At 34.4% G+C, this 27,942-nt stretch overlaps 2 protein-coding genes across 4 annotated transcripts; both read left to right on the plus strand.

The window, feature by feature from the left end:
• The first annotated feature begins 772 nt into the window (after positions 1–772).
• LOC138691855 (zinc finger protein OZF-like) lies at positions 773–13,143 on the plus strand. 2 transcript variants are annotated; one of them, XM_069814395.1, is made up of 5 exons: positions 773–862; positions 1,762–1,859; positions 5,890–6,027; positions 8,315–8,397; positions 10,340–13,143. In XM_069814395.1, the coding sequence occupies exons 2-5, from the start codon at positions 1,767–1,769 to the stop codon at positions 11,340–11,342; spliced, it is 1,317 nt and encodes a 438-aa protein (XP_069670496.1). In that variant the 5' UTR covers positions 773–862; positions 1,762–1,766; the 3' UTR covers positions 11,343–13,143. The 2 variants fall into 2 exon arrangements, with proteins under 2 accessions (XP_069670496.1, XP_069670497.1); XM_069814396.1 differs by having other exon boundaries at positions 776–833.
• Positions 13,144–16,221: 3,078 nt separating this feature from the next.
• LOC138691856 (zinc finger protein 664-like) lies at positions 16,222–27,857 on the plus strand. 2 transcript variants are annotated; one of them, XM_069814399.1, is made up of 5 exons: positions 16,222–16,283; positions 18,951–19,045; positions 21,483–21,620; positions 22,429–22,511; positions 23,926–27,857. In XM_069814399.1, exons 1-5 carry the CDS (start codon positions 16,256–16,258, stop codon positions 24,818–24,820), a joined length of 1,239 nt encoding a protein of 412 aa, XP_069670500.1. In that variant the 5' UTR covers positions 16,222–16,255; the 3' UTR covers positions 24,821–27,857. The 2 variants fall into 2 exon arrangements, with proteins under 2 accessions (XP_069670500.1, XP_069670501.1); XM_069814400.1 differs by having other exon boundaries at positions 16,225–16,332.
• The last annotated feature ends 85 nt before the right edge of the window (positions 27,858–27,942 follow it).

Genomic DNA, 27,942 nt, shown 5'->3' on the forward strand with positions numbered 1-27,942 from the left:
CCTGGTTGGGGAAAACCTCAGAAAAACCTAACCAGGTAATCAGCCAAAACGGGAATCTAACCCAAGCCCGAGCGCAGTTCCGGTTCATCAGGCTAGTGAATCTGCCACCCGAGCTACGTTAGTGGCTCTACAAAAAATCTATAGTACAAAGCAAGTAGATAATTCAATTTACAAACCTAAACAATTATTGGCTCATCAGTTGAGCAATAAAACTGTAATACATAGCAAGTAATAGAACAAAACAATGTGTCTCGTTCTTCTTTGACATAGAAACAGCCATTTAATGACGATGGGAGGTATATATATATAATTATATATGACATAATTAAGTAAATAAAACATTACCGGTATTAAAACTGATTAGTAATTTCCCTTCCAAGTAATTCACGATTATAAATTTCTTCTTCTGCATGATTGTAAATGAAGCAATCTTGTCACATGTACATTTCGTTTCATAAATTTTTTTCCATTGATCTTACAGCTGCACTATATCTTTAAGGTGAGGAATAAGTCAAAAGTTATACATATAATATAAAATGCAATGCAAACATATTAATTTAGTTTACAAGCCTTAGAAATTTATCTGCTGAGTAGCATGTCTGATAATGCAGAAATCGGGTTGCTAATAGAAGAGAGGAATATTGTCCCCTCAAACAGCAGATACACGTACCATGGTCGATTTATATTTGCTTCTCTTCAAGCAGTTTGAAAATTCCGCTCTTTTAATTCACTCAAGTCTGGATTAAACTGATATAGGTGCATCGAGGAAGCCGTGATATCTTTCATCTGTATAATACAATCTGACGAGTTAAATTTCACTGGGGCTACGTAACGTACGTATTCGGATGAATTATTATATATCGTGAGTATTTCTTCTGTTGCATTAATACAGCCGTATACAATATTTGGATTGATTGTTGGAACATAGGATTCATTACAATTACTTTATTCTTGATACATTATTATTAAACCGACTTTCTCTACTTGAGTTGCATTCTATTATTTTGTGCTATCATTTAATTTTTGCTTCCTTTATTATGTTCTGAGAGAAATGAGTACCGAGACCTCTATACATATTATTATTACTTCTGATTTAGTGCACAACATACACATGACCAATTTTCACATCTGTCATAAGAATTTTGTTCGGTTTGGCACTTACCGTAGGCGCGCATCATAGAAAGACTTCCAACCCAATGTTAGTTTCGTCAGGCTGTTGGGTGGGGTGCATGGGGGTGTATTGCCCCCCCCCAAAACTTGACCGAACTTTTTTTTTTCTTTTTCCGTCATAGCATGCTTCAGCAATGGTAATGGTGTTGATATTTCTTGTGTTTATCTCTGTTTGGCGTAGTTTTGGAAGGTATGTGAATTCATTATTGTTTACATTGGAATATTTGAGCCTTTCTCTTCCAAATGCCACTTGTCACAATATGAACATGAGAGAACAGCAGTGCTTTCATTGTAATAAAACTTAAAAATAATTTGACAGCAGGTCTCTATACTTGCAGACCAACCTTCACTATGTGTCACATTGTAGAAACATAATTACACTACCAGGGATACCAACATAGGAGAAGAATCTGAAATCATAAACTTCATAAGAAACTAACATTAATACGAAATATTGTCATTCTTTTTTTTTATGGTAGGTCCAGATAATGCATTTGAAGAGTGTTTCGTAATGTCGGAGAAAATAGTAGACACACTAAATTAGCCTGGCATCCTGCAGATGAATATCAACTTTTTATTGATTTCTTTCAGTTGCAATGGATGTAATAAAACTGGAACCTGAGGTCGACCCATTGGCTGCGGAGAATAGTGATAAAAAGGATGTAGAAGAGAAGAAGCGTTTCTTACAGGTAAATAATAGGACATTAGTTTCTTAGGTCTATATGTGTACTATATAACAATATGCCAAATGCATAAATGTGAAAATATTTTATCGAACGTACGACAATTTATCTCAGATAGTTATTGTATATCGCGACAATTCGTACCAGACAATTTGTCACAATATGAATTGATACCATTACAAAATTCAACTCAGGTTTTATCAAGTAAGGTCCAGTTTTAGGAGGAACATTTTATGTCACAAAATATAAGGTCATACATCGTAAGTGTGCTGTATATTAGATTGAAAAAATCCAACATTAAATGTTATAAGATCTATGTACAGTTATTTGGTATGTATAATATTTTCTATACAATTTAATTTAAAAACGTAATTCCCAAGAATGGCGTCTTCAAGCATTGTCCTTGGCCTATTCTACTAAGGTATCGTGTTGTAAGCTTACATTACAATTTACTGGTGGACGTTGTAGTAAAGTATGAAGTTGTATTTTTTTAACTTTATTTATACACTAACATCTGTGGTCATATCACGTGTTAGAATCTATGGGTATACCAATTAGGTGCTATTGTTCAGTTTGTGTCTTGTAGATGACTTGTGTTCGTGTAATAGATTTTAGATTCTGATTAATGTTTATGATGTTGGTGACTGAGGCTGTAATGAATTACAGTATGTATATTTCCAATTTGGCATTTGCCTCTGTGACTGAGGGAAACAAAGAAAAACCCGGTCACATTGGCTAGCCACGGGATTAGAACACAGGACCTCCCAAATACGAGTCACAAATGCTACGGTCTGCGCCATCTCGCTTGGTTCTTTCTTTCTGTCCCACGAAAGAAGTGAAACGTGTTGTACATTACCAATGAATCGCTACTAGTGACATCATATCAATAAACGGTAATTTCATAGAAGACGGGCACTTGGTTGAATATAGTATTACCAACTTTTTTATTTCAGAGTTAAATGTTAGTGATCTTTTAGTGACTTTTACATGTTAGTTCTAGGTTTTTGTACTAGGTGTCGCCGTGATTTTCTTTTAATTTTATTGGTTATAGTTGTCATTTGTTATAGAATTTTCGTTAATTTTGAATGGATAATGACGTTATCAGTTGTTCTTGGTTGTTTGACGTGAGTGGTGTTACGTTGTGTCTGATGGCTAAAGCTATTGAAAGTTCTTCATTTTATGTTTTTTTGCGATTATCTTTCGATTTGATTGGTTATAGTTATCGTTTATTCTAGAATTTTCATTAATTTTTCATGGATAATGACGTTGTCTTGTTGTTCTTGGTTGTTTGACGTGAGTGGTGTTATGTTGTGTCTGATGGCTAAAGGTATTGAAAGTTTCTCATTTTATGATTTTTGTGATTTTCTTTCGATTTGATTGGTTATAGTTATCATTTATTCTAGAATTTTCATTAATTTTTCATGGATAATGACGTTATCAGTTGTTCTTGGTTGTTTGACGTGAGTGGTGTTATGTTGTGTCTGATGGCTAAAGCTATTGAAACTTCCTCATTTTATGATTTTTGTGATTTTCTTTCGATTTGATTGGTTATAGTTATCATTTATTCTAGAATTTTCATTAATTTTTCATGGATAATGACGTTGTCTTGTTGTTCTTGGTTGTTTGACGTGAGTGGTGTTACATTGTAGATTTGGCTGCATTTGTGGAATGCGCATCATCATGCTTACGAAAAGCCACTTTTCAGTGCCAATAATTTATTTTGTGTGCACAAGGTTGGAATTTTGAAGTAAGAGGGAAAGGAAGGAAACCGTGTTCTGAAATTATTGATTAAATTTTGTGTCGATTTTGGTTTAGTTCTTTCGCTGGTGAATAAGGATTGTGTTGAATGTTGAGAAGAAAACTGTTTTTCTGTGGTTTAAAGGAATTATTTACTGAAGTGTTCGAAGAGAATTTCATTCAGTATAAAGACGTGGTTTATTTATGCAAAGCTGACTGTACGACAAAGTGTTGGTTTAGTTCTTTGTTGCCTGCATGGTTTAAGGTTAAATTTCCTTAAAGCCTGTGTCATTTGTACTGGAAGTGAAGGGGTTGTCGATGAAGACGTCGATGAGAATTGAATTTTATTTGATAAAATGATAAATTATTATGTTTTATTTTGTGTTTTAGTGATTTTTGGGGGTAAAGTGCGGACGAAAACTGCCAGAAAAGTACTACCAACTATGAAGTTCGAATGCCACCAAATGCCAAAAAAATCAAAGGCGAAAAATTAAATGTATTTTCATTTTTTTGCAGGGCTTGTTCTTCTTTAAAAATATGAATATATATTTGATTTTTCATGTTTGATTTTGCGATGATTAGTGACATTTGGACTTCATAGTTGGCAGAACGTTTTTTGTAGTTTTCGTCAGCCATGTTGGATTTTGCCCGTCTTCGAGGAAATTACCCAATAAACTTACTAAAGTGACGTCATAAAATGAAAAACACGATGAAACACCTGTTAACTTCGTATTTCATTTGTCGAATTAGGTTATGTTTGTGTCTTTGATCGTAACGTCGTATTTGAAGGCACGTTATACAGCAAAGTGTCACAGTATTGTAATATTACCATGAATTTGGTAACCCCCCAATGTCATTTATTTTATTTTAATGTCATATTTTCAGATAAGTTATAATAAGTTGAAATATGTTGGAAGGTTATTCTAAATAATTCAATAATTTGTAACATATTTCGGTAGGCAAACTATACGAGAAAGAGATCAACCTGTTAGGTATTTTGTCTGGCAATATGAAATTCATTGGTTTGACTAAACAGTTGATTCACAAGACGTAACCTAAAAATGTATTTTGTTTGACCACATGAAATTATTAGTACTAACTCCGAGAAATGAATACCACCATGAAATGTATGTTTAAGAATACTTAATGCTAATAATTTTCCTATTCTAGTTATAATTGCTGTCTCCGTGAGCATAATTCCTTCTTCATTATCTTCTTTCGGATAAATCTGAAGGAACAGAACGCCAGCAGGGGAAGTTATCCCCACTCTCGCAGCACGCTTTACGCTTTCTTGGTGGAGTCGCTGCCATGTTTTTTCCTCTTTTTACATTATTGTAATAAATATCTAAACATGAAAGGAATTCATTAAAATGTGAAATGGTATTTATATCAATTACCCACCAGCATTATCACACGTTATATTTATTTACACTCATCTAACTATAGTCTTGAGTTATAACCATAACGCAACAAATAAAATAACTATTACGTATTGATATTAATACTGATTTTAATTAATTAATTATTTCTATGTTCAAATTTCACTAACTTCCAGTAACCGGCTCAAAAATCTAGTACAATTATAATTTCGTGGAACTCCAGTACCGACAAGATCTGTCTCAGCTGTCAATATAACAGTTACAAGATGACTATCGTTTGTAGTATTTGCCAGTATCGAAATTCGAAACGAAGTTGACAAAAGAAAATTCAACCTGCAAAATATAAAATCACCACAGTCCATTAGCATATGTAGTAAAGATGGGAAAATGGTTAAGTTTCACCCTTAGGGTATGAAGTAAGCTGGCCCGGCTATAGTTCTCTGCAGTGTTTTGTTTCTGGAAAAAAGTTTACTGGAACTCTATCACTCGATCACATTATACAACAAAAACGTAGGTAAAAAAATTTTAGGCTTACATACCTTATATTATAATAAGTTCCAAACGGAGCTTATCGATTTTAAGCATAACGGAAATTTTGCGATTTCGAGGTATAGTTTCAGGATCAATAACGGAAGATGGCAGCACTAGATTGCATGAGTTACTTTTGCACCAACGATAATAATGATAAAATGTAAACTCTTGGACTCGGCAGTGGCGGCAATTTTAATTTTCAATTTCGTTTATAAAATATATCTCCTTGGAATTTGTAATGGCAAGAAGTTTACCGCAACGCGTTCCGGCTGAAAAAAAGCGCTGATTCTCTGTATGTTCTTCCTCATAAATTCTCTCTTATTCTGCAGATTACCCAGGCAGTCTGTAATGCTAGATATAAGTTGCTCATTGATCTCTCTGTTATGCAGGATGGGAACTTTCTAGACTTGGACTTAACTCGGGTGAAGACAGAAAGCGTGGAACACAGCTGTGATCTCAAATCAGAGGTGAAATTGGAGGAAACTCCAGAGCCATTAACTTTCGATGTGTCGAAGTCTGAACCAGTGGTGAGTCGTGTTTCTGAAACCTGCCAGATTTTGTTAACCTTCATCCTCTTTCCTTGTTGTATTTAAATAGGTGCAAAATAAATAAATCTGTATGCAAATTAAAAAAAAAATGAAAGAAAAAAGAAATCAAAGAAAATAGTTCACAGTAGTAAAATTTATTGTAATATTCAAGACAAATACAGTGCGTATTTTGGAATCTACACGCAATGAAGTTGTTTTGATGGCATGTTTATTTTTATTTATTTAAATTTAAATGTACAGAATAAAGAATATAATTACAAACAAGAGAAATAGAAATAAAATAATACAATCACAGTCTTACTAATAAACCGTGTATAGTTTTTATACGAGACTTATGCAGAGTTGAGACAGAAAACGTTACTAATAAACCGTGAATAAGCTATGGACGTATAAACAGGCTGTAACTATACAATGGGAATTGCTTTGCAGTAGTTATATACACGAAACCCCTTGTTTAATCATTGTATATAGGGAAAAAATGGCCGCCCCTTTAACAGCTGTTTGTATCAACTGTTATTTTATGATGATGTTTACCTTGTAACCACAGAAGAACAAACCAAAGATCATAGAATTATTAGAATAATATTGCTGTAGCTTGTACTCTTTGACCAAAATGTAGTGTGGTAATCGATTAGAGCCGGTTGTACTATCGATATTTAACATGCCACACTAGAGCGCTCTACCGGATGCAGTAGAGAACCTCAGATATTCTATTACCTTTCGTAACGAAGTAATGACGAAGCTATGACGTAGCTGTGTAACAGTTATACTGTTATACACGACGTATGTAGTGATTATTAGTAAGGAATTTACACATCACTTATAAACGAGCTACTCATTGTATAAGTATAAGACAGTTAAACGTCTGTATATAGAGTTTTTATTAGTAAGACCGTCAGTATAAAACAGGAGATACAGTAGTATTAACAAAATTTGAGATCGAATGAGCTGCGCTCGTGTTCGGTCGCAGTTCAGATATAATATTAATAGGCCTATAAGAGAATATAAAATAAAATAAAATAGGAAATAAAATTAAAATTACAGGTACAGAAATTATATAATACAATATTAATATAAGAGAAATATAGCAAAAGTAAAATAAATAAAATAAAATGGGAACTAAAATTTAAATTTCAGCGGCAATGAAATTATATAATATAATATTAACACTAGAGAAGAATAATATCGCACGTGAAAAGTAGGACAATTTATATATATATTTCAAAATTATAGAATACAAATATAATATAGGTTATTATTACTATTTAATATGAGAAAAATTCGTACCAGCACCGGGAATAGAACCCAGGACCTCTCATCTCTGCGCGCTGAGCGCTCTTTCCAACTGAGCTATGCCGGGACACGATCCAAGGCGCCGGCCAAACCCCTCTCGTAATGCTTTTACGGCCTTACTACCTGCGTTTGAGACGATACAAGTCATATATGCAGGAGCGCATATTTAAATGATTTTGTGGCCATATTCAATGAGGTGGGCGAAACCTCATACAAAATGAATATGTGATATAATATAGGTTGATTAATTCATATACATAGTCTATAAATTTATTTAATCAAATTGAAGATATTAACACGTTTCTAATTTTCTTGTTATATGTTAGTGGGTTTCATGTTAAAAGTTCTGGGTGTAATTTAGTTAAAGCATTGTACAACCGAGGGCCAAAATTAATGCTATGCTTTAGACAAGCAGATGTGAGACATTTAGGTTCTACTAATGTTGAATTAATATTTCGTCTTGCGTCATAATTATGTGTCTGTAATACAAACTTATTTCGATTTTTATTATACAATTTTACCAGCGTATACTTATAAATTTGTTCAATATTAAATTCAGAATAAACGAGCATTCTGGGAAACTGTGTCTTCACAAATTCTGAAGTAAAAGATTTGGAAATTGGTACCCTGTTATAACAAGTGCCTCAATAATGGCGGAAAATATATAGGAAATTAATGTATGTTAAGATGAACCTGTTGGAAAGGAAATGTTCTGAAAATAAATCCTCGTAGTTTAACGTTCAAATAATATTTACTTTCCTAACATGCCTCGTATGATAATGCTTATGGTGATGGTGATGATAGTGAATAATAATAAAATGTAATACAGTGACACTAAAATCCTTCTATGGAAAACTTGAAAATCCCATGCTAACATTTCCAAGACCTCTGCATTATGATTTTTCTCCAACATAGATAATCAACCGCTATTTTTTTAAAAGAATAGCGTCTCTATTTCTTTTTTTAATTTCAGGAGGAGTCATACAGTATGGACGCAATGAAAGAGGAGTTCAAGGAAGAAATAATATCAGAGGAGGATGAAATCTTGTCTACGAGGTAAATGGAGCATCTTGGTCTGCACTTAGTTAAGTAATGCCTTAAGACGCAACTTCATAATATATTGCGGCATTTTCTTCCTCGTTTAAGGAATTGATTCAAAACGAACAGTCCATTATATTTTGTGGACTAAAGCTTCATAAGAGAAATTTAATTTTCGCTCCTAATTTTCGTTTCTTTAAGTTTATCTTGTATGTCTAAAATTCCATGGTAGAAACTAAAAATTTTACAGCTAACCTTCTTTTGGTTAATGTTATCTTATATGTACCGTATAAAATTACAATGTGAGAACCTTAAATTTTCACTACTGATCTCCATTCATTTAAGGTTATTTGCTGTGTCTAAAATTGAATGCGACAAACTTAAATTTTCACTACTAATCTCCATTCGTTTAAGGTTATCTTGTGTGTCTAAAATTGAATGAGAGAAACTTAAATTTTCACTACTAATCTCCATTCGTTTAAGGTTATCTTGTGTGTCTAAAATTGAATGAGAGAAACTTAAATTTTCACTACTAATCTCCATTCGTTTAAGGTTATCTTGTGTGTCTAAAATTGAATGAGAGAAACTTAAATTTTCATTACTAATCTCCATTTGTTTAAGGTTATTTTCTGTGTCTAAAATTCATTGAGGAAAACTAAAATTTTCATTACTAATCTCCATTTGTTTAAGGTTATTTTCTATGTCTAGAATTCAATGACAGAAACTAAAATTTTCATTACTAATCTCCATTTGTTTAAGGTTATTTTCTGTCTACAATTCATTGAGGAAAACTAAAATTTTCATTACTAATCTCCATTTGTTTAAGGTTATTTTCTGTCTACAATTCATTGAGGAAAACTAAAATTTTCATTACTAATCTCCATTTGTTTAAGGTTATTTTCTATGTCTAGAATTCAATTAGAGAAACTAAAATTTTCATTACTAATCTCCATTTGTTTAAGGTTATTTTCTGTGTCTAAAATTTATTGAGAGAAACTAAAATTTTCATTAGTAATCTCCATTTGTTTAAGGTTATTTGCTGTCTACAATTCATTGAGGAAAACTAAAATTTTCATTACAAATCTCCATTTGTTTAAGGTTATTTTCTATGTCTAGAATTCAATTAGAGAAACTAAAATTTTCATTACTAATCTCCATTTGTTTAAGGTTATTTTCTGTGTCTAAAATTCAGTGTGAGAAACTTAAATTTTCACTACTTATCTCCATTTGTTTAAGGTTATTTTCAGTGTCTAAAATTCAGTGAGAGAAACTTAAATTTTCACTACTGATCTCCATTTGTTTAAGGTTATTTTCTGTGTCTAAAATTCAATGAGAGAAACTTAAATTTTCACTACTAATCTCCATTTGTTTAATGTTATTTTCTATGTCTAAAATTCAATGAGAGTAACTAAAATTTTCTCTTCTAATCTCCATTTGTTTAAGGTTATTTTCTGTGTCTAAAATTCAATGAGAGAAACTTAAATTTTCACTATTAACCTTTACTTGTTGAAGGTTATTTTCTGTATATAAAAATGTATCAGAAAAACTTACATATTCACTACTAGCTTTGACTTGTTTAAGGTAAACTTCAGTGTCTAAGATTCCATTAGAGATACTTAATTTTTCATTTCTATAACATCTATAACTATTAAAATGACGTTCACCACCTTTATTACTCATATTAATGCTGTATTGTCAGTACTGGAGTGATTTCGGCTAGTGTATTCCTTAAAATGTGCCAGATCATTCATCAAGGTCCCAGATGATGAATTATATAATATTGAGTTGTCTGTAATATATCATGTAATGAAGTAATTGAAATCATTCTCTACAGTACAACGAGTTAAAACACAAAATCTGTTAAACATCTCTAATATTTAGATGTTTCCTTGGATATTTACCTATTCATGTTAAATCCTATTTATAAATATCGTAGTCTGAGAGCATGTCTTCATCATAGGATTGCAGTTACCAATGACAATAGAGTGCCGTCACTTTACGACAGAGTTGCAGAAGAAGATCACGTGAGTGCCATAAATGCTGAGTTCTCAGATGAACCGTCTTATGAGAGTTCCAGTGATGATAAGTATCTTAGAAAAGATACAAGAAACACAGACGACAGTGCAGCCAAATGTAATATTTGTAGCAAGATTTTAGCCAATTCCATCGCACTTGAAAGACATTTCAAAAGTCACTCGGAGGAACGACCATTTAAATGTGACGTCTGCGGGAAGTGTTTTATTTTATTGAAGACTCTAAGGAAACACGAGCGTATCCACACGGGTGAATTGCTTTTTGAGTGCGAGGACTGTGGGAAATGTTTCCCGCAGTCAGGGGAATTAAAGAGGCACGCTCGCCAACACACGGGGGAAAAGCCATTCAAGTGTGACGTCTGTTGTAAGCGCTTCTCTAGATCGGATCGTTTCAAAGCCCATGAACGGAATCATACCGGCGAGAAACCGTTCACATGCACGGAGTGTGGCAAGTCTTTCTCAGACTCGAGATATCTGCGAGGTCACGAGCGTCTGCACCGAGGCGAGAAGGAATTCAAGTGCAGCGACTGCGGGAAATGTTTCACGCAATCTGGTACGCTGAAAATCCATTCGCGCGTTCATACCGGCGAGAAGCCTTTCAAATGTACTGAATGTGGAATGTCTTTCAGAGGCTCCAGTTATTTCAAAGTCCACGTGCGCCGGCATAAGGGCGACAAGCCATTCAGTTGCACTGACTGCGGGAAGTCGTTTTCAGACTCCAGTTATCTCAAACTTCACGCGCGCCGCCATACTGGGGAAAAGCCATACCTGTGCACGCATTGTGGGAAAAGTTTCTCACATTCAAGTTATCTTAAAGTTCATGCTCGTCATCACACCGGCGAGAAGCCGTTTAAGTGCGATGTATGTGGGAAATGTTTCACTGTATCCCGAAATCTCAAAATTCACTTACGATTGCACACAAGCTCTTAGCGTTTGAGGGTAGGTACGCTCCACTAAACATGACCTCTTTTTTCCTAATCACTTTTAACCAAATTTTGAGACTACGCTTACTAACAGATCTAAATTTTGAACTCCCAAACATCTTTGGCTTTTGATTTTCTATATTCTTTTTGGAAATATTTTAAAACCCAAGTTTTTGTTAAGATCTCACTTTTTAAGCTGCTTTTTTTTTTGTTATATTCCCAATAAATAGAAATTTATGTGCATTCATTTTTAAATGTCTCTCTTATCCACTTCCAATTTTTTTAAATTTCTATTTAAATTAGATTTTTCTTATAATTCATAAAAATATAATAATAATAAGATAAAGTAGGAACATTTTTCACAAAATAAATTCATAAAAACATATAGCTACCTCATATATATTTGCAGTGAAAATTTCATCTCCATTGATTAATATTTGCAATAAAGGACCTGGTGTTGAATCAAGAAAAATGAACTTATGAAGAAATGGATCTCACAAATTCAAAACATATTAATTATATTATTATTTTATATACAGAATACAAATACAATATAAACTCGCAAGAAGTCATCTTTTAACATAAAGACTAAATATTCCGAGAGATGTAAGACAGTATTTTGGAAATTAAGAGATTGCTCTTTCCACAATGCATAACGTCCTACATTGGCAACGTGATTATAGTGATAGAATTTCGCAGTAATAAATTTTCGGACATGAATAACAATGTGTATATTTTAGAATTAATACAGTGTTATTTTCATTGGGCTTACGTACATTCACATACTACATTAGCAACATGACAAAATTATCATTGAAGTGCTTTTTGATATGTGAAAATCTTTTTTTTTTCACTGCTTTGTATTAAAATATAGTTGAGAATGTGAAAAACACTCAGTTTTTAAGTTAATGTCTGCAACTTTGAGCGACTGTCCTTGAGCTTCATTTTAATAAATGACCATTACAAATGCTGGTCACTTTAAAATTGCAGTTGCTTAAAATCGAAAGGCATGTTAATTGGTGTCATAGAAATACATGGGATGAAAACATCTTCTCCTTTCGTTTTGACAGTTAATATTGTCACTTCTATTACGTTTTTCATGAGTTTTTTCTCATCAATTCTCGTTCCATTGCATAATTTTGGTTTGTCAATATTTCGTAATAGTACCATTGGTGATTCAATATTAAGTATTCAATTACGTAATAGCAATCCTTGGGTTTCAAAGAATTCAGTTGGATAAACACAGCCTGCTCACCATGTACAACTGCATCGAGAAACTCATACGATCCTGGACTGCGTAAATATACTTATTGTATTGTCTTCTACATATAAGCCTTCATGATGTATCAACAATGTAATATAATTTCGTGTTATAATTTCCAAGGCCTCGTGAAACTCGATGTTGAATGCAACAAACAATAATAAAGAACAATTGACTGTAGAAGCTTTAGCATTTAATATTATACATGAATATTTGAACTATGTCTTTTTATTTTTTATATTTTAATTAATTTAACGTCCATCTGTCCAATTTTAATGTAACCTATGTTCTTCTCCGGGTTATGAAGGTTAAATGTGAAAACTTTGGCAAATATCAGTCAAAGCGTGTAGATTTGTATCGAATACATACATACATACATAGGGGCGGATGCAAGGGGGGGGATTAAGGGGATATATCCCCTCCCGAAATTTTGAGAAAAATACGAAACAAGAAACAAAAATAATATTAATTTTAATTCGTGAATGTACATAGGAATTAGAGAGTTTTCCACATAAATTCTCTTTGCTAAAGTGTTAAATTCCAAGAACTGCAGGGAGACAAACACAGCGTTCTTACTTCAAGACAGAGTCATGAAGGGTATCTCAGGCTTTTAATTTTCCTTCTCTTCTTAGACTATTTCATTAGTCAGCTCAAGGACAGGTTTTTAAATCATAAGGGAATCCTAAACTCCATACAAACTTTGCTCCCTAAAAACAGTGCGAGCATCAGATGAAGATTTAGAAACTGCTGTTGAGGCTGTAGTGATCAGCGGCCCAATGATGTTGATGCATCACCAGAGTCTTTCTTCAATAAATTGATGATGTGGAGAAGAAATTTTCTTGATCAGAAAAATCTTCACCTAATAACTACTGATTTTATATCATCTTTGAACAGGTGCAATGAAATTGTTTTTCCCTGCACTCACAAGGCGCTGAAACTTTTCTGCACGTTGCCTTTAACTATAGCAACACCAGAACGGTCGTTCTCAACATTGCGGTATTCGAAGACTTACTTGAGGAGCACGATGGGAGCAGACAGATTAAATGGACTGGCCTTGATGTATATACATAAAAATGTAGAAGTAAAAGCTCATGAAGTACTGGACGAAATGTCTAAGAAGCTCGTCGCCTTCTTCTGTAAATGCCATTCTTTTTGTATTGCAGTCATTGTAAATGTTAAAATTAAAAAATTATGGTTTATTTAACAATGCTCGCTATTGCCGAGGTTATATCAGCGTCGCGGTGTGCCGGAATTTTTTCCCTCGGGACTTCTTTTACATCCCAGTAAATCGACTGATATGAGGCCTGTCGCATTTAAACACACTTAAATGCCATCGAGCTGGGTTGAGGTAGAACCCGCAATTTCGAGCACAGAAGGCTGTACCGACTACGCTACTCAGGCCAACTTGTAAATGTTTGTGACTCGAAAACAAATTGTGAGTATATAAACTTATTTCCCATTACTCCATTTTTACTATCTCCTCAACTCCCTCCCCGAAAAAAAATCCTGCGTCCGCCCCTGCATACATACATACATACATAGCCACATTGACTTTTATATATAAGATTAATCTGTTCTGTTATTAGTTTGTAATGTACATAATGTATACTGAATTTTTATTATGCCAGCAATTAGCTAACGACTAACAAGGTAAACGCTTGCATTCTGTCATGAGGCATTCTTAAAGAGTGCAGTTACCTGGCAAAGTCTAATGCCTTATCCGTCACAAGCGACCTCGTGGCTCGGTAAGTATTGAGGTTATTGTGTCTGACATGACGAAGTATCATCGTATAATTGAAATATATCGTATTTTTTTCAGTGACCATTTGGTTTTCTTTGTTGAGAGTAGCCCTATCTAAATATTTATTGCGTTGCCTTCAGTGGTATTTAGTTTTCGTTCTATGTACCAGAATACGTGTCTGAATACGTATACCTAGGACAGCTAGTCTCCTTCCACCAGAAGACAGAGAAGGAGATAAAACGAAGGATTTCTCTCGCGTGGAAGGCATTCTGGACTCTCAAGTTCCTCGTACTACTCAGCAAGAAACTCAGAATACAAATATTGGAGACCTGCGTAAGTCCTGTACTGTTGTATGGGTGTCAGACATGATCTCTCACTGCCAATCTTCGTAACAGTCTCCAAATATGCCAAAGAAAGATGCTGAGAACGATACTAGGCTTATCACTGAGGGACAGAGTTCCAAACGAAGTGCTACAAAAGATGGCAGCAATTAAAGATCCAGCACTGCAAGCCACCAACACCAAATGGAAGTGGGGAGGCCATGTTGCACGACTTAGAGACGGAAGATGGACGCAGACAGTCACACTATGGGATCCCCGCATTGGCAAAAGATCACGCGGAAGACCAAGAAGAAGATGGGCCGACCTCTTCAGTGAACGTGTAGGAAGCCATTGGTCAAGCAGAGCAAGACATAGGGAATACTGGAAAAAACGTAAGAAGACAAGTGAACAGCGTGCGACAGAAACAAGCGAACAATACCAAAGTGTGCAGAATGTGAACCAAGTGAATAATTCCACTCTTACGCGGAGTAGCTCACCGCGTGAGACAAATAGAGCTCTCCCTCTATAGGAGGAGGCCTTTGCCCTTAACGGGACACTTTTAGGCTAATCATTTCATTTCATGTCTATGCACCTACTGTGTATGTTTGGGATGTCAATGACCAGAACATAATACATAGTACGAAATGGAAATATAGAAATTGGAAATTTATCCTTTGAAATGATGGAAAAGTTCAAATATCTTGGAGGAACAGTAACAAATGTACATGACACTCGGGAGGAAATTAAACGCAGAATAAATATGGGAAATGCCTGTTATTATTCGGTTGAGAAGCTTTTGTTATCCAGTCTCTTCTCAAAAAAAGGTGAAAGTTAGAATTTATAAAACAGTTACTGGTATATTACCAGTTCTTCTGTATGGTTGTGAAACTTGGACTCTCACTTTGAGAGAGGAACAGAGGTGAAGGATGTTCGAGAATAAGGAGTTTAGGAAATATTTAGTGCTAAGAGGTATGAAGTTACAGGAGAATGGGAGAAAGTTACACAACGCAGAACTACACGCATTGTATTCTTCACCTGACATAATTATGAATAGTGAATTCAGAGGTTTGAGATGGGCAGGGCATGTAGCTGGTATGGGCGAATCCAGAAATGCATATAGAGTGTTAGTTGGAAGACCGGAGGGAAAAAGACCTTTGGTGAGACCGAGATATAGATGGAGGGATAATATAAAAATGGATTTTAAGGAGGTGGGATATGATGATAGAGACTGGATTAATCTTGCATAGGATAGGGACCGATGGCGGCCTTATATGAGGGCTGCAGTGAATCTCCTGATTCCTTAAAAGTCATTTGTAATTAAGTATTATTATTATTATCATCATCATCATCATCATCATCATCATGCCACAGTCTAGTATATACAATCACGAAGCTCAATTCGTAGGGAATATGCATCCATAGATAATTGCTGACCATTAGACCTCATGACTGACAATGCGAAATAGTACCGGCACAGTCTATTGTTCCCAGTACTCTCATCAACTCAAGCTACGTGACTATATACTAGACTGTGATTATACTAGTTTCAAATGTCGAAGGAGTCTTATTTGGAAAGTTAAAGCTGTATCAAGGAGGCCATGATCTGTATCAATTCGTTGCAAGCAGGTGAGTTATATTATTTAAGTTAGACTATTAAGAGGAATTTGTTACAGAAGTGAGTATTTCTTGTGTTACATTGATACAGTAGCCATATACCTGACGCTCAGTTTTGAAATATAGGATTCATATAAATACCTTACTGTTGCCAATGAGACTTCCTTTCCTACTTCAATTTATTCCCTTCACTAGGATTTTCACTGTGGATTTTGTTACCTGTTTGACGATCAGTGAAGGTTACTTGTACGTATTCAAATAATATATATCCCAGTCAGTCTTTCACCTGGAAATCCGTCAAAATTGAAAGAAAGAAAAAAAAAGTAAGAGCCACTCAATATATCTATATACAAATGAAAGCAAATATTAACGTAACTTCCTTAATAATCTTGATTAAAATAATAATTCATCCACATCTGCCTCTAGTTCTGCAGTTGATGTGCTTTGTTAGTCTACATTTCACCAAAAATGAAACAATTACAAATATCAGCAGCTAAAAAAGTCAAAAGGACGATGTGAATCGTAATTTCTGCCAGAAAATCCGTCGCCCGTCAATGCCATTCTTTTCCCGTCCCCTACATTGAAATTCCGTAATTTCCGTCCAGTTGGCCACATTGTCTGTAATACCATTATAACTTTGGTGACTGCGAAAGTTTCACGCTACTATATACTCAGGCTATGCCTTGCATATACGAATCTATGACAGGTCAGTTTAGGCTTTTGTTATGTCTTGTATAAGTACACGAATCTGTGACAAGTTATTTTTACGTTTTAATTATGCCTTGCATATACGAATCTGCAGGATTTTCAAAGTCTGGTGATTTTTGTGTAGTGATGTTGCCAACGTATTGGCCAACATGGATACGAAGTAACAATTTAAGAATTTTGTGTTTATTTTATTATTATTTGTTGTGCGTCACTCTATTCCAGTAGTTATTGAATTAACACAAGTTTATGTTCTTCACATTACATCGTATTATGTCCCTATATTCCTTTCCTTCACTAGAAACCTGAAAGTTTCCACTTCCATTATTGCACCTGTAATTTCAAACGTAGTTTACTAGATTCCGAACAATTTCCTTTACTTTAAATATTTCCCTCTAAAATACTTAATCTTTGAAATCCATCTCTGCAAGAAATCTCTTACAAATTCACTTCCAAAATCTTCGAAATTACCCCATCGCTCGTTTTTGCTCAAATTAGTAGAGGGCGATATTCTTGTAAAGCTGACCAGTAATTTAATAGCAAATGTTTTGACCTAGAATCGGCGTGCATTTCTGTCTTGGAATTGCAGAAGAATGCACAATTGTTGAGCTTGAATGCTGTTATCTGGAGAAATGATGGTTTGTTTTGATGGCACAAACTTCATCATGAAGATTAATTGTTTGTGGAGAAAGCCCAACACAGATAACGACAGAAACAACACATTAGCTAGAGTGAAACAAGGGAGTGGATGTCTGCAAATGGTGTGGGGAACATTGAGTTCAAAGATGGGATTATGGATAAGTATGTGTACAATAACACTTTAAGGTCAAATGTTAGAGTGCACAAAAAATGGAAATGCCACTAGTGTATATGTTCCAACATGGACAATGACGATAAACGTAGGCCTACTGCTCAAATCAATAAGAATTTACTCATATGGAACATATCACTACAACTCCGGACACCTCAATCACCAGACTTAAACCCCATCGAACATTTGTCGGAAATTTTGAAAAGGAGTGTGAGAAAGCAGAAGTTTAGAGGATTTCAAACATGCAATGAGAGAAAAATGGGCTAAAATCAAACCAGAACAGTGTGAAAACTTCGTAAAATGAATGAGAAGGAGATGCCAAGCAGTAATAAAGTCGAAGTTTATACTGCAAGAAATTAATTGTTTTTCAAAGGTGTAAATAATCAAAGTGTACAAACATGACTGTTGCATAAAAATTGGACATGTTTTTGTTTATTTTGTTTTGTGTATTCAGAAGTTTATATTTTATTTTTTGACTTCAATATATTCCAAAGTCCATGTGTAATAGTTCTCTCATATGAAAATAAATTAAATTATATATTTTCATAGTCCACACCTGTGGAGTAACGGTTAGCGAGTCTAGCCGCGAAACCAGGTGGCCCGGGTTCGATTCCCGGTCGGGGCAAGTTGCCTGGTTGAGGTTTTTTCCGGGGTTATCCCTCAACCCAATATGAGCAAATCTGGGTAACATCCGGTGTTGGACCCCGGACTCATTTCACCGGCATTATCACCTTCATCTTATTCAGACTCTAAATAACCTACAGCTGTTGATAAAGCGTCGTAAAATAACCTATTACTAAACTACTATATGTTTTCTTAAGATAAATTACCGTTTTATTTTGAAAATAGAACTGTACAAAGAACATTGTTGTAGGCCTATACTGTATATATATTTAAATAATTTATTATCCTTGGTAATGCTAATTCATGAACTTTACTCGTATAACCCTGCTACTTAGTGAGCAATGCATGTGCACCTCTTGAGACTCCAAGTAGTAGATTTTCACATAACTAATAATTATTTTTACCAAACATGTCCCATTCTTTTGTTTACTGGATAATCCCTTCCAAAATTTCTTCGAAATGTCAGAAAAAGTAACATGTTGTAAAACAGCATGTCACATCCTGCAAATGGATGTCTATTTCTTAATGACTTCTTTCAGTTGTGATGGATGGAATGAAAATGGATCCCAAGGTTGACCCGTTGGCTGTACAAACAAGTGACAACAGAAATGAACACAAGGGGCATTTATCACAGGTAAATTGAAAGACATGGTGTATTTTCTCTGTACTTACGGGCTTACTTGGTATGAAACTTGCACGAGGCTAATGGACAGAAATGTATTTCTTAGTGTTTAGATATTTATTAAAATGTGTGTTGTGTGCCTAATGCCTACCCACTTCCCTTGTGTTTATTAAAATGTCCAAGAGAAAAAAATAGCATGGTAGTGACTTAGTATATATATTTTAAGTAGGGTAATACATTTGAAAATATTCTGTTTTCGGAATTCGTCCTAATAATTTCACGTGATCAAATTCATATTTATTTACAATTTACATTTGAAATGATACATATGAATAGATACCCGAAATGAGCATATGCTCGTGCTCGGGTACAGTCCAGTAGTCTACATAAATTTTACAGGGATCAGTAATAATGTTGATGTTATAAATAATAGTAACAATAATAATAATAGTAATAATAATAATAATAATAATAATAATAATAATAATAATAATAGAATGTCCGTGACGGAGATGATACAAAGATAGTAATACAAATTAATTCATGAATAATAATAATAATAATAATAATAATAATAGTAATAAAACAAAAATATTTACAATAATAAAATAAATACTAACACGGATAAAATAAAATATAAAATCACTAGCGAGAGTTAACACAACTTAAATAAGCATATAATAACCAGAAAAAAAAAATGAACTCGAAAATCAACGGAAAAGTTCGTTGTATCGCAGACGACAGCAACCGCCGTATTGACATTGTGTTGTGCATTATTGGTAGTAGGGGGGAGCTGAAAGTCTACGTAACTGCCGTTCTCTTCGAATCTTCTCGTACAATCATGGGAAGTTAATGCTGAAAAACAAAATGTCTACGAGTCAAACTGTTCATTATTACCAGGATAAATACAAATAATACTGAAATATATTAATCAAGTTTCAGTTATAGATCTCCCCTTTTGTGCAAGAGATATCATATCAAAATACTTTATGGATGGCGGGGAAAATATAAATTTCAATAATTCTCTAGTGAGACAGATAGTGACAAGTACAATCAAGTGTATCTGTGGCGATGGTAAGAAATCATTTATTAGAGATATACACTGCTATTAATTAAGAAAATGAACTATATATATTTATTACAATGTTTTATCTTATAGGTTACATGCATCAGATAAATACAATAAATATTAGTAACATATAATGCTAGTAACACTTAAAATAATAATAAAATTTATCACATATCATACAAACATTTTCACTTTATTTTTAAACTTATGAATGTGTAGATTGCTTAGGTCTGGATTATTTTTCAATACTGAATTGCATAGTCTTGGTCCATACTTCCTACTGTGTCTTAATCCAGCTGTAGTGTGGCATTTAGGTTCTGCCAAAAGAGTTGAGACATTTCTTCTGGTGTTATGTATATGTTTCTCAGTCATAAAATTCATTCGATTTTTGTGAAAATAAATTAGTACTGTATGTTTACGAGTATATATTTGCTCAATTTTTAGTAATTGGAATTCAGAATAAATAAATTTTATCGGATAATCAAGTGGTTTATGCAGACAAATTTTGATGATACGTTTTTGTAGTAATATTAATGGAGTTAAGGCAGTCTTTGTCAATCGACCCCATCCTATTATTCCGTATTGAATGACTGATTGAAACAAGACTAGATAAACAACACGAAGAACATAGATAGGCATATATGCACGAAGGGTTACATAATAAAATACATTTTTAGGTTAGATGTCGTGAATCTTAAAGTGTTTAATGAATTTCATGTTATCAGGCAAAACACATTTGAAGAGTCCACTGCAAGAATGATGGATGTCACTTTCTTGTCGAAAATGAACCAAGACTGTCAATGCATAGCTTAAGACATATAGAATGTACATACAGAGTTATATGGCATTAACACTGATAGTCATTGTCCAGTAATGATCGGAAAATCTCAGTTAAGCTTTGAGCGCTAAGCATTTCAAACTTTCAATCGCTTCTCCTGCAAAATGTATTCCAAATGACATCCATCATTCTTGCAGTGGACTCTTCATTTTAATATTAGGTCATACTAATCTATTAATTACCAACATAATGTGCGAGAGGTCCAGGAGGAAAATATACTCTATCACAATTATTATTTAACCATTTAGAAATATTATTATTATTATTATTATTATTATTATTACTATTACTATTATTACAGTACATGGTAATGTGACTTTACCCACATTAGTGATATCTGGTATTAGTTGGCAACACTGAAGAGACGGCCAAATTAGCCTTTTAGGAGCTACTCCTACCACACACACACACACACACACACATATATATATATATATATATATTAGGAATTCTTTCAGTCTGCAAGGGAAATTAGTACGCATTGGTCCCCACTGCGACAGCTAGTGTTTTGTCTTTTTTTATGACGTCTTTATATTTCGCAGGATGGGAATTTATTAAATGTGGACTTATCTCGGGTAAAGACTGAATGCGTGGACCACAGTTATGATGTCACATCAGAGATGGAATTCGAGGAAACACCAGCGCCATTTACTTTTGCTGTGGTGAAGTGTGAAGCAGTGGTGAGTCGAGTCTACCGCTTTTTACTATTCTTCAACTGTTTTCCTTTTGACATTAAAAATGTTAAGGGAAAAAAAGTCAAATCGATCTCCATACAGCAGTTAATATTCTTCTCATTTTTAACATCGACATTTTTATTCCAATAATGAAACAAGGAAATTCAATATCTGCTCTATGTGCAAATCTATATTAATCATATTTATTTCCTTATTAGAGTAATCAGAACCTAGTTATAGAATATATCCATCCATGTCCACACCTGTGGAGTAACGGTTAAATACGTCTAGCCGCGAAACTAGGTGGCCCGGGTTCGATTCCCGGTTGGGGCAAGTTACCTGGTTGAGGTTTTTTCCGTGGTTTTCCCTCAACCCAATATGAGCAAATGCTGGGTAACTTTCGGTCCTGGACGCCGGACTCATTTCACCGGCATTACCATCTTCATCTCATATAGACGCTAAATAACTTAAGAGTCGTAAAATAACCTACTAAAAAAAATTAAAAACTCCGTCCATATGACACAAACTTGCAGCTATGAGTGATGGAATGGTAAGAAAAGGGGTAAGAAAGTTCAAAAGGGATTGTGTATATCAATGGTGTGTAACATTAATGATAATAATAACCACCATCATGATCATCAGAAATATACGTGGAGCTAGAATGCTGCTATGGAAAACTTGACAGTACCATTCTAAATTTCTGAAAGAATTTTGTCCCTCCATAGATTTTAAATTTAGGTTTTCAACGTAAATAATTATAATTGATAGGCTAGTTCAGAAAATAGTGCCGCATTTCTCTCCTTTTCTTTTGCAGGAGGACCCATTTAGCATGATCGCAGTGAAAGACGAACTGAAGCAGGAAGTGATTCTCGAGGAGGATCAAATTTTATCAGAGAGGTGAGTGGTGGGTCAGAAGTCTTCCATTGTCTCTGGTTTCCGATACTTCATTTAAATAATGACGTAGGACGCAATTTTATAATTTATTGCTGCATTTTAATTGTATTCAACTATTTGGGACTCAAATGAAGAATAGTCCGTTATGTTTTTGTATCACATTCAGTTATTTAACGACGCTGTATCAACTATTAGGGTAGTTAGCGTCAATGGAATTGGTGAGAGCAAGATAGAATTTGGCGAGATGAGGCCTAGAGGATCGAAGCGCACGCCCGAGCCCAACTCCGGATCAGAAGGCAAACTCCTTTGCCGACTGACCTACGCCAGTGGCATACTGAAATTTCATAAGAGGAACTTGAACTTTCACTACTACTTTCATTTGTTGAAAATCATCTTCTTTGCTTAATATTGCATAAGAGAAACGTAAATTTTTTTATATTACGTCAAATACGTGTGCTATAATCACTTTCCATGATTTTCGATTCTATAAACACATGTAACGTTTCGCAGATACTGTGTCATAGGTTGAAGTAATTCACGAATATATTGTGCTGTATGTTTTAAGTAATTCACGGAGATATTGTTCCTTATCTTGAAGTAATTCACGAATATATTGTGCTGTATGTTTTAAGTAATTCACGGAGATATTGTTCCTTATCTTGAAGTAATTCACGAATATATTGTGCTATATGTTTTAAGTAATTCACGGAGATATTGTTCCTTATCTTGAAGTAATTCACGGAGATATTGTGCTGTATGTTTCAAGTAATTCACGGAGATATTGTTCCTTATCTTGAAGTAATTCACGAATATATTGTGCTATATGTTTTAAGTAATTCACGGAGATATTGTTCCTTATCTTGAAGTAATTCACGAATATATTGTGCTGTATGTTTTAAGTAATTCACGGAGATATTGTGCCACATATTAAAGTAATTCACAGAGATATTGTTCCTTACCTTGAAGTAATTCACGGAGATATTGTTCCTTATCATGAAGTAATTCACGAATATATTGTGCTATATGTTTTAAGTAATTCACGGAGATATTATGCCACATATTAAAGTAATTCACAGAGATATTGTTCCTTATCTTGAAATAATTCACGGAGATATTGTGCTATATGTTTTAAGTAATTCACGGAGATATTGTGCCACATATTAAATTAATTCACAGAGATATTGTGTTTTATGTTTAAGTAATTCACGGAGATATTGTGCCATATATTTGAGTATTTCACGGAGATATTTTGTCACATGTTGAATTAATTTACATTGTTGTACACAAAATAATGACTGGTAATCCAAAATTTACTATTCATCTCAAGTACTTCAGTGTTATTCATGTGATGCAATGACATTGGCGTCAATTCTCATTTGAATATATATTCTATTTTGATAGTATATTTGTACCGTAGGATTGCAGTTACCCATGACAGTAGAATGCCATTACAATACGACAGAATTATAGAAGATCATATGATAACAGAGAAGAGTTCCAAAAATTCTGATTCCTCAGAGGAAGCTGGCTGTGAGAGTTCTAGTGACTGCCATTATCCAGGCAGACAAGAAGACAACGTGGAGGCGCAGTCATGCAGCCTGAAGCCTGACCATTCAGTTCAGAGCAGCGCAGAAGACAGTTCAACACAAAAGTGTAATATTTGCAACAAGATATTAGCGAGTTCTTTGTCTCTGGAAAGACATCTAAAGATTCATTCTGAGGAGCGACCATTCAAGTGTGATGATTGCGGGAAAAGTTTCACATTAATGAAGAATTTACGGAAACATATGCGCATGCACACAGGGGAGTTTCTGTTTGAGTGTGAAGAATGTGGGAAATGTTTTCCGCAGTCAAGTGAATTAAAGCGCCATGCCCGCCAACATACAGGCGAAAAGCCCTTCAAATGTGATGTCTGCGGTAAGTGCTTCTCGAGGTCCGATCGTGTGAAAGTGCATGCCCGTCAGCACACCGGTGAGAAACCGTTCACGTGCACCGAGTGTGGGAAGTCTTTCTCCGATTCGAGATATCTCCGGGTGCACGAGCGTCACCACCGGGGCGAGAAGGAATTCAAGTGTAACGAGTGCGGCAGATGTTTCTCGCAGTCGGGAAAACTTAAAATCCATTCGCGTCTCCACACAGGAGAGAAGCCTTTCAAATGCAGTGATTGTGGAAAATGTTTTTCTGACTCAAGTTATCTTAAAATACATGTTCGCCAGCACACCGGCGAAAAGCCATTTAAATGCGATGTTTGTGGGAAAGGTTTTACAGTATCCAGTAATCTCAAAATTCACTTACGGGTACACAAAAACTGATCATGTTTTGTTTCACGATGTCAGTTATCACAAGATACATCTGTTGATACTCGAATGGCAGCAGGATCTGTTAGCTGTGTGTATGTTACGTGTGACTTTTTAACAATCGATACTGTTTAAAGAGATTCAACAACACGTTATCGATATGTGATTCTCTCCAACTGGCATGCATTGCTGGACGAAGGATAGAGTAACTCAGCATGCATTTGCAAAATTATGACAGTAGTGCGGCAGCGAAAATGTGTGAAATAGGAATTTACTTTGTGGAATGATTTTACATTTCGCTGTTCGTTCATCACACCAAAGAGAATGACAACTTACGGAACATCTGCTCGCTTGAAAAAAAAAATACATATTACAATAATTTATACACAAAAAAATCAAATCGACGTAAACTAGTGTAAGTTGTCAATAAATTATTATCAAAAAAGGTTTGTGAAAACTGACTTATGTCACTTCTCCCAACCACTGCAGAATTATTACATCATTTTGCAGATAATTACATCTAATGATATAAACTGAGGAGAATTTAGACTTTAGATAATGCACAGTTGTACAGTTCTGATCTGAGTTTTTGTTCTTTTTAGGGTCAGAATATATTTATCGTTCTTCTTCATAAGATCTCTATGCTGCTAAGTGCTGGAAGGGATTATATTTACAGAAATCTATATTCCCTAGTAATTTATTGTATATTTCCGCAAATCAGGCGTTAGTTGTATCATAGAAAATAACCTCTAAAGCACGGTTCATCTTTTTATTTTATTGGGTTATTTTACGACGCTGTATCAACATCTAGGTTATTTAGCGTCTGAATGAAATGAAGGTGATAATGCCAGTGAAATGAGTCTGGGGTCCAGCACCGAAAGTTACCCAGCCGGTTCATCTTATATCACAGATACTAGGCTTTGGATAATGAAGGATAACACTTCTATACTAGTTCAGGCAGGTAATGTCGTGAAAAGTTACACAGTAAAGAAGTTATGGAACAACTGGATAATACACTCGGCAGAGCATTGTCGATAGTCGACGTTACTTGCTGGCCACTAGTCACCGGGCCGTACCAAGCCATGTCAAACAGAAGACAATCGAAATGGTGGTAGTAAAATTCACGACTATATTCTTAAATAAATCACTCTATTAGTCGAGTGCAAGATTTATGCAGTACAACGACGATGTTTTGAATGCACTAAAAGAAAATGCTTATGTAGTAAGATCTTAAAGTAGGTTATGACAACGAAATAAAGAGGGAAAAGGTGTGGTTCACGGAATATCATTTAAATAACGGAAAGTAAATTTCCTGTTAATGTTCACCAAAGCATTAAGTACATAATTATGACCGCGTGGCAGTTTTATTTGTGGCCTAGAGAAAATACCTAGCCTTTTACGGAAAAAAAAAAACTTTTAGGGCCATGAAATTATTCACCGCTTTAATTATATTACCGTCTATCAATATTACGAAACAAAAACTATCATAAAGGCCATGACCGAATAGAAACATCGATACCGAAGAGATAAATCCATTTGGCCGTGGTGAAACAAAAGAAAATGCGAGAGAGGTTTTAGTTCGAAATAAAACGGACACACAATTTTGATGACCATACTGTTAGTAACTGGAGATCGCTTGTAAGATCTGTCTTAACCTTCTATATAGAAATGTCCAAGCAAATTGGTGGTCCAGGGAAAAATCATTGCAATAATGAGAGCAACAGTAATGTTCAGAACGAAGGAGGTAGAGAGAAAAAGAAACAAATTTCTCCTTCTAACGACACCACAGACCAAATTCATGTTCTTATGTTGGCTACATTGTGTATGTAGTTAAATTTGGTGGTAAATGTAACGGCATAGTTCAAAGCTACCGTGGCAATTCGCCATTATAGCGGAAGTTATAAAGTTAAAAATTAAAAAAAAACGGAGAAACACTAAAATTCTACACTGAAACTATTATAGAAAACAACAAATCGCTACTAATATAAAATTTCAGCGAAATGATCACTTCGTCGTCCGAGGCAAGGCGAGTTGATTTCTGCTAGTCATCAATATTCCATAACAAATTGTTCTCTTTGCAATCCATAGCGTTAGAAATTCGGAACTTTTTTAAGGATTTTATGACTCTACTTTTATTTATTCCCATAACACTTATTATTTTGGAGATATACATAACTTAAAACTATAATGTTTGCTCGAAATTTATAGTACGTGTTATCTGAAGGTCAACTTATCTGCGGAAATTTACGGTATATTGCTGATTTTAACACACTGTGTAATTGGAAATATGTATTCTACCAATGATTTTAACATAAACATTAATCATAGCACAGTCATGCGCTTTTGAAAACTTGTGTGATTTTTATTCATAACATAAGCTTAAGTGTAAATCTGTCTCATTAATTCAGACTTAGGAGTTTTTACACACACAACGAAGAGAATAAGATATTTCTTGATTATTTAGACTCAGTGTTATAGAAATGCAATTGAAATGGTGATAATGCAACTCGTAGTGTCATAGTTGTGTGTGAGCAAAGCTTACCGCTTAAAGGATTGGATACTGATTTCTTCTGAATTGTCTTGATGTCCCTTAGTACATGATGCCTGTATGACGCATAAGGCCCGTAACACACTTGCAGAGTTTTCGCCAGCGAGAAAATTAAAAAAAACTGATAACATGGATTCAAATGGACGTCCACACACTGGACACAGTCTACTATATACAGTCGCGAAGCTCAATATGTAGTAAAAATGCAAACATGGGTACTTGCCCACCACTAGGATCGCTACTATGGCCTCATCATCACAGATCTCTCCTAGCAGATGACAAAATATGTTACACTTTCGTTGTCGTGTTCTTTAGGAAAAATTAACACCTTCCTTCCATTATTGAAATATTAAATGGATAAAGTTCATTTATTATTTTAATGAAGTATATTAAATTCCACCATAAACTCGAAGATACCTGCAAGAAATAGGTTAATATTATTTTTGTTTGTGCAAAACGAACTGAAATTTACTATAATCGCTTCACTCATTCAGGATTATAACGATAATGAACTATGAAACCAATAAATATTAATTCGCATTTTCCTTTACAACAATAATATAATAACAATAATAATGGAAATATGAAT

Source organism: Periplaneta americana, chromosome 16 (genome assembly GCF_040183065.1).
Source record: "Periplaneta americana isolate PAMFEO1 chromosome 16, P.americana_PAMFEO1_priV1, whole genome shotgun sequence".
Taxonomy (NCBI): Eukaryota; Metazoa; Arthropoda; class Insecta; order Blattodea; family Blattidae; genus Periplaneta; species Periplaneta americana.

What these genes read in the sequence shown, in the direction of transcription:
- LOC138691856 (XM_069814399.1), top strand. Translation starts at nt 16,256, where the DNA reads ATGATCTGTATCAATTCGTTGCAAGCAG. An exon ending in TATCAATTCGTTGCAAGCAG is followed by an intron (nt 16,284 to 18,950) that starts GTGAGTTATATT and finishes GACTTCTTTCAG; the next exon opens with TTGTGATGGATGGAATGAAA. An exon ending in ACAAGGGGCATTTATCACAG is followed by an intron (nt 19,046 to 21,482) that starts GTAAATTGAAAG and finishes TATATTTCGCAG; the next exon opens with GATGGGAATTTATTAAATGT.
- LOC138691855 (XM_069814395.1), top strand. Translation starts at nt 1,767, where the DNA reads ATGGATGTAATAAAACTGGAACCTGAGGTCGACCCATTGGCTGCGGAG. An exon ending in AGAAGAAGCGTTTCTTACAG is followed by an intron (nt 1,860 to 5,889) that starts GTAAATAATAGG and finishes TCTGTTATGCAG; the next exon opens with GATGGGAACTTTCTAGACTT. An exon ending in TGTCGAAGTCTGAACCAGTG is followed by an intron (nt 6,028 to 8,314) that starts GTGAGTCGTGTT and finishes TTTTAATTTCAG; the next exon opens with GAGGAGTCATACAGTATGGA.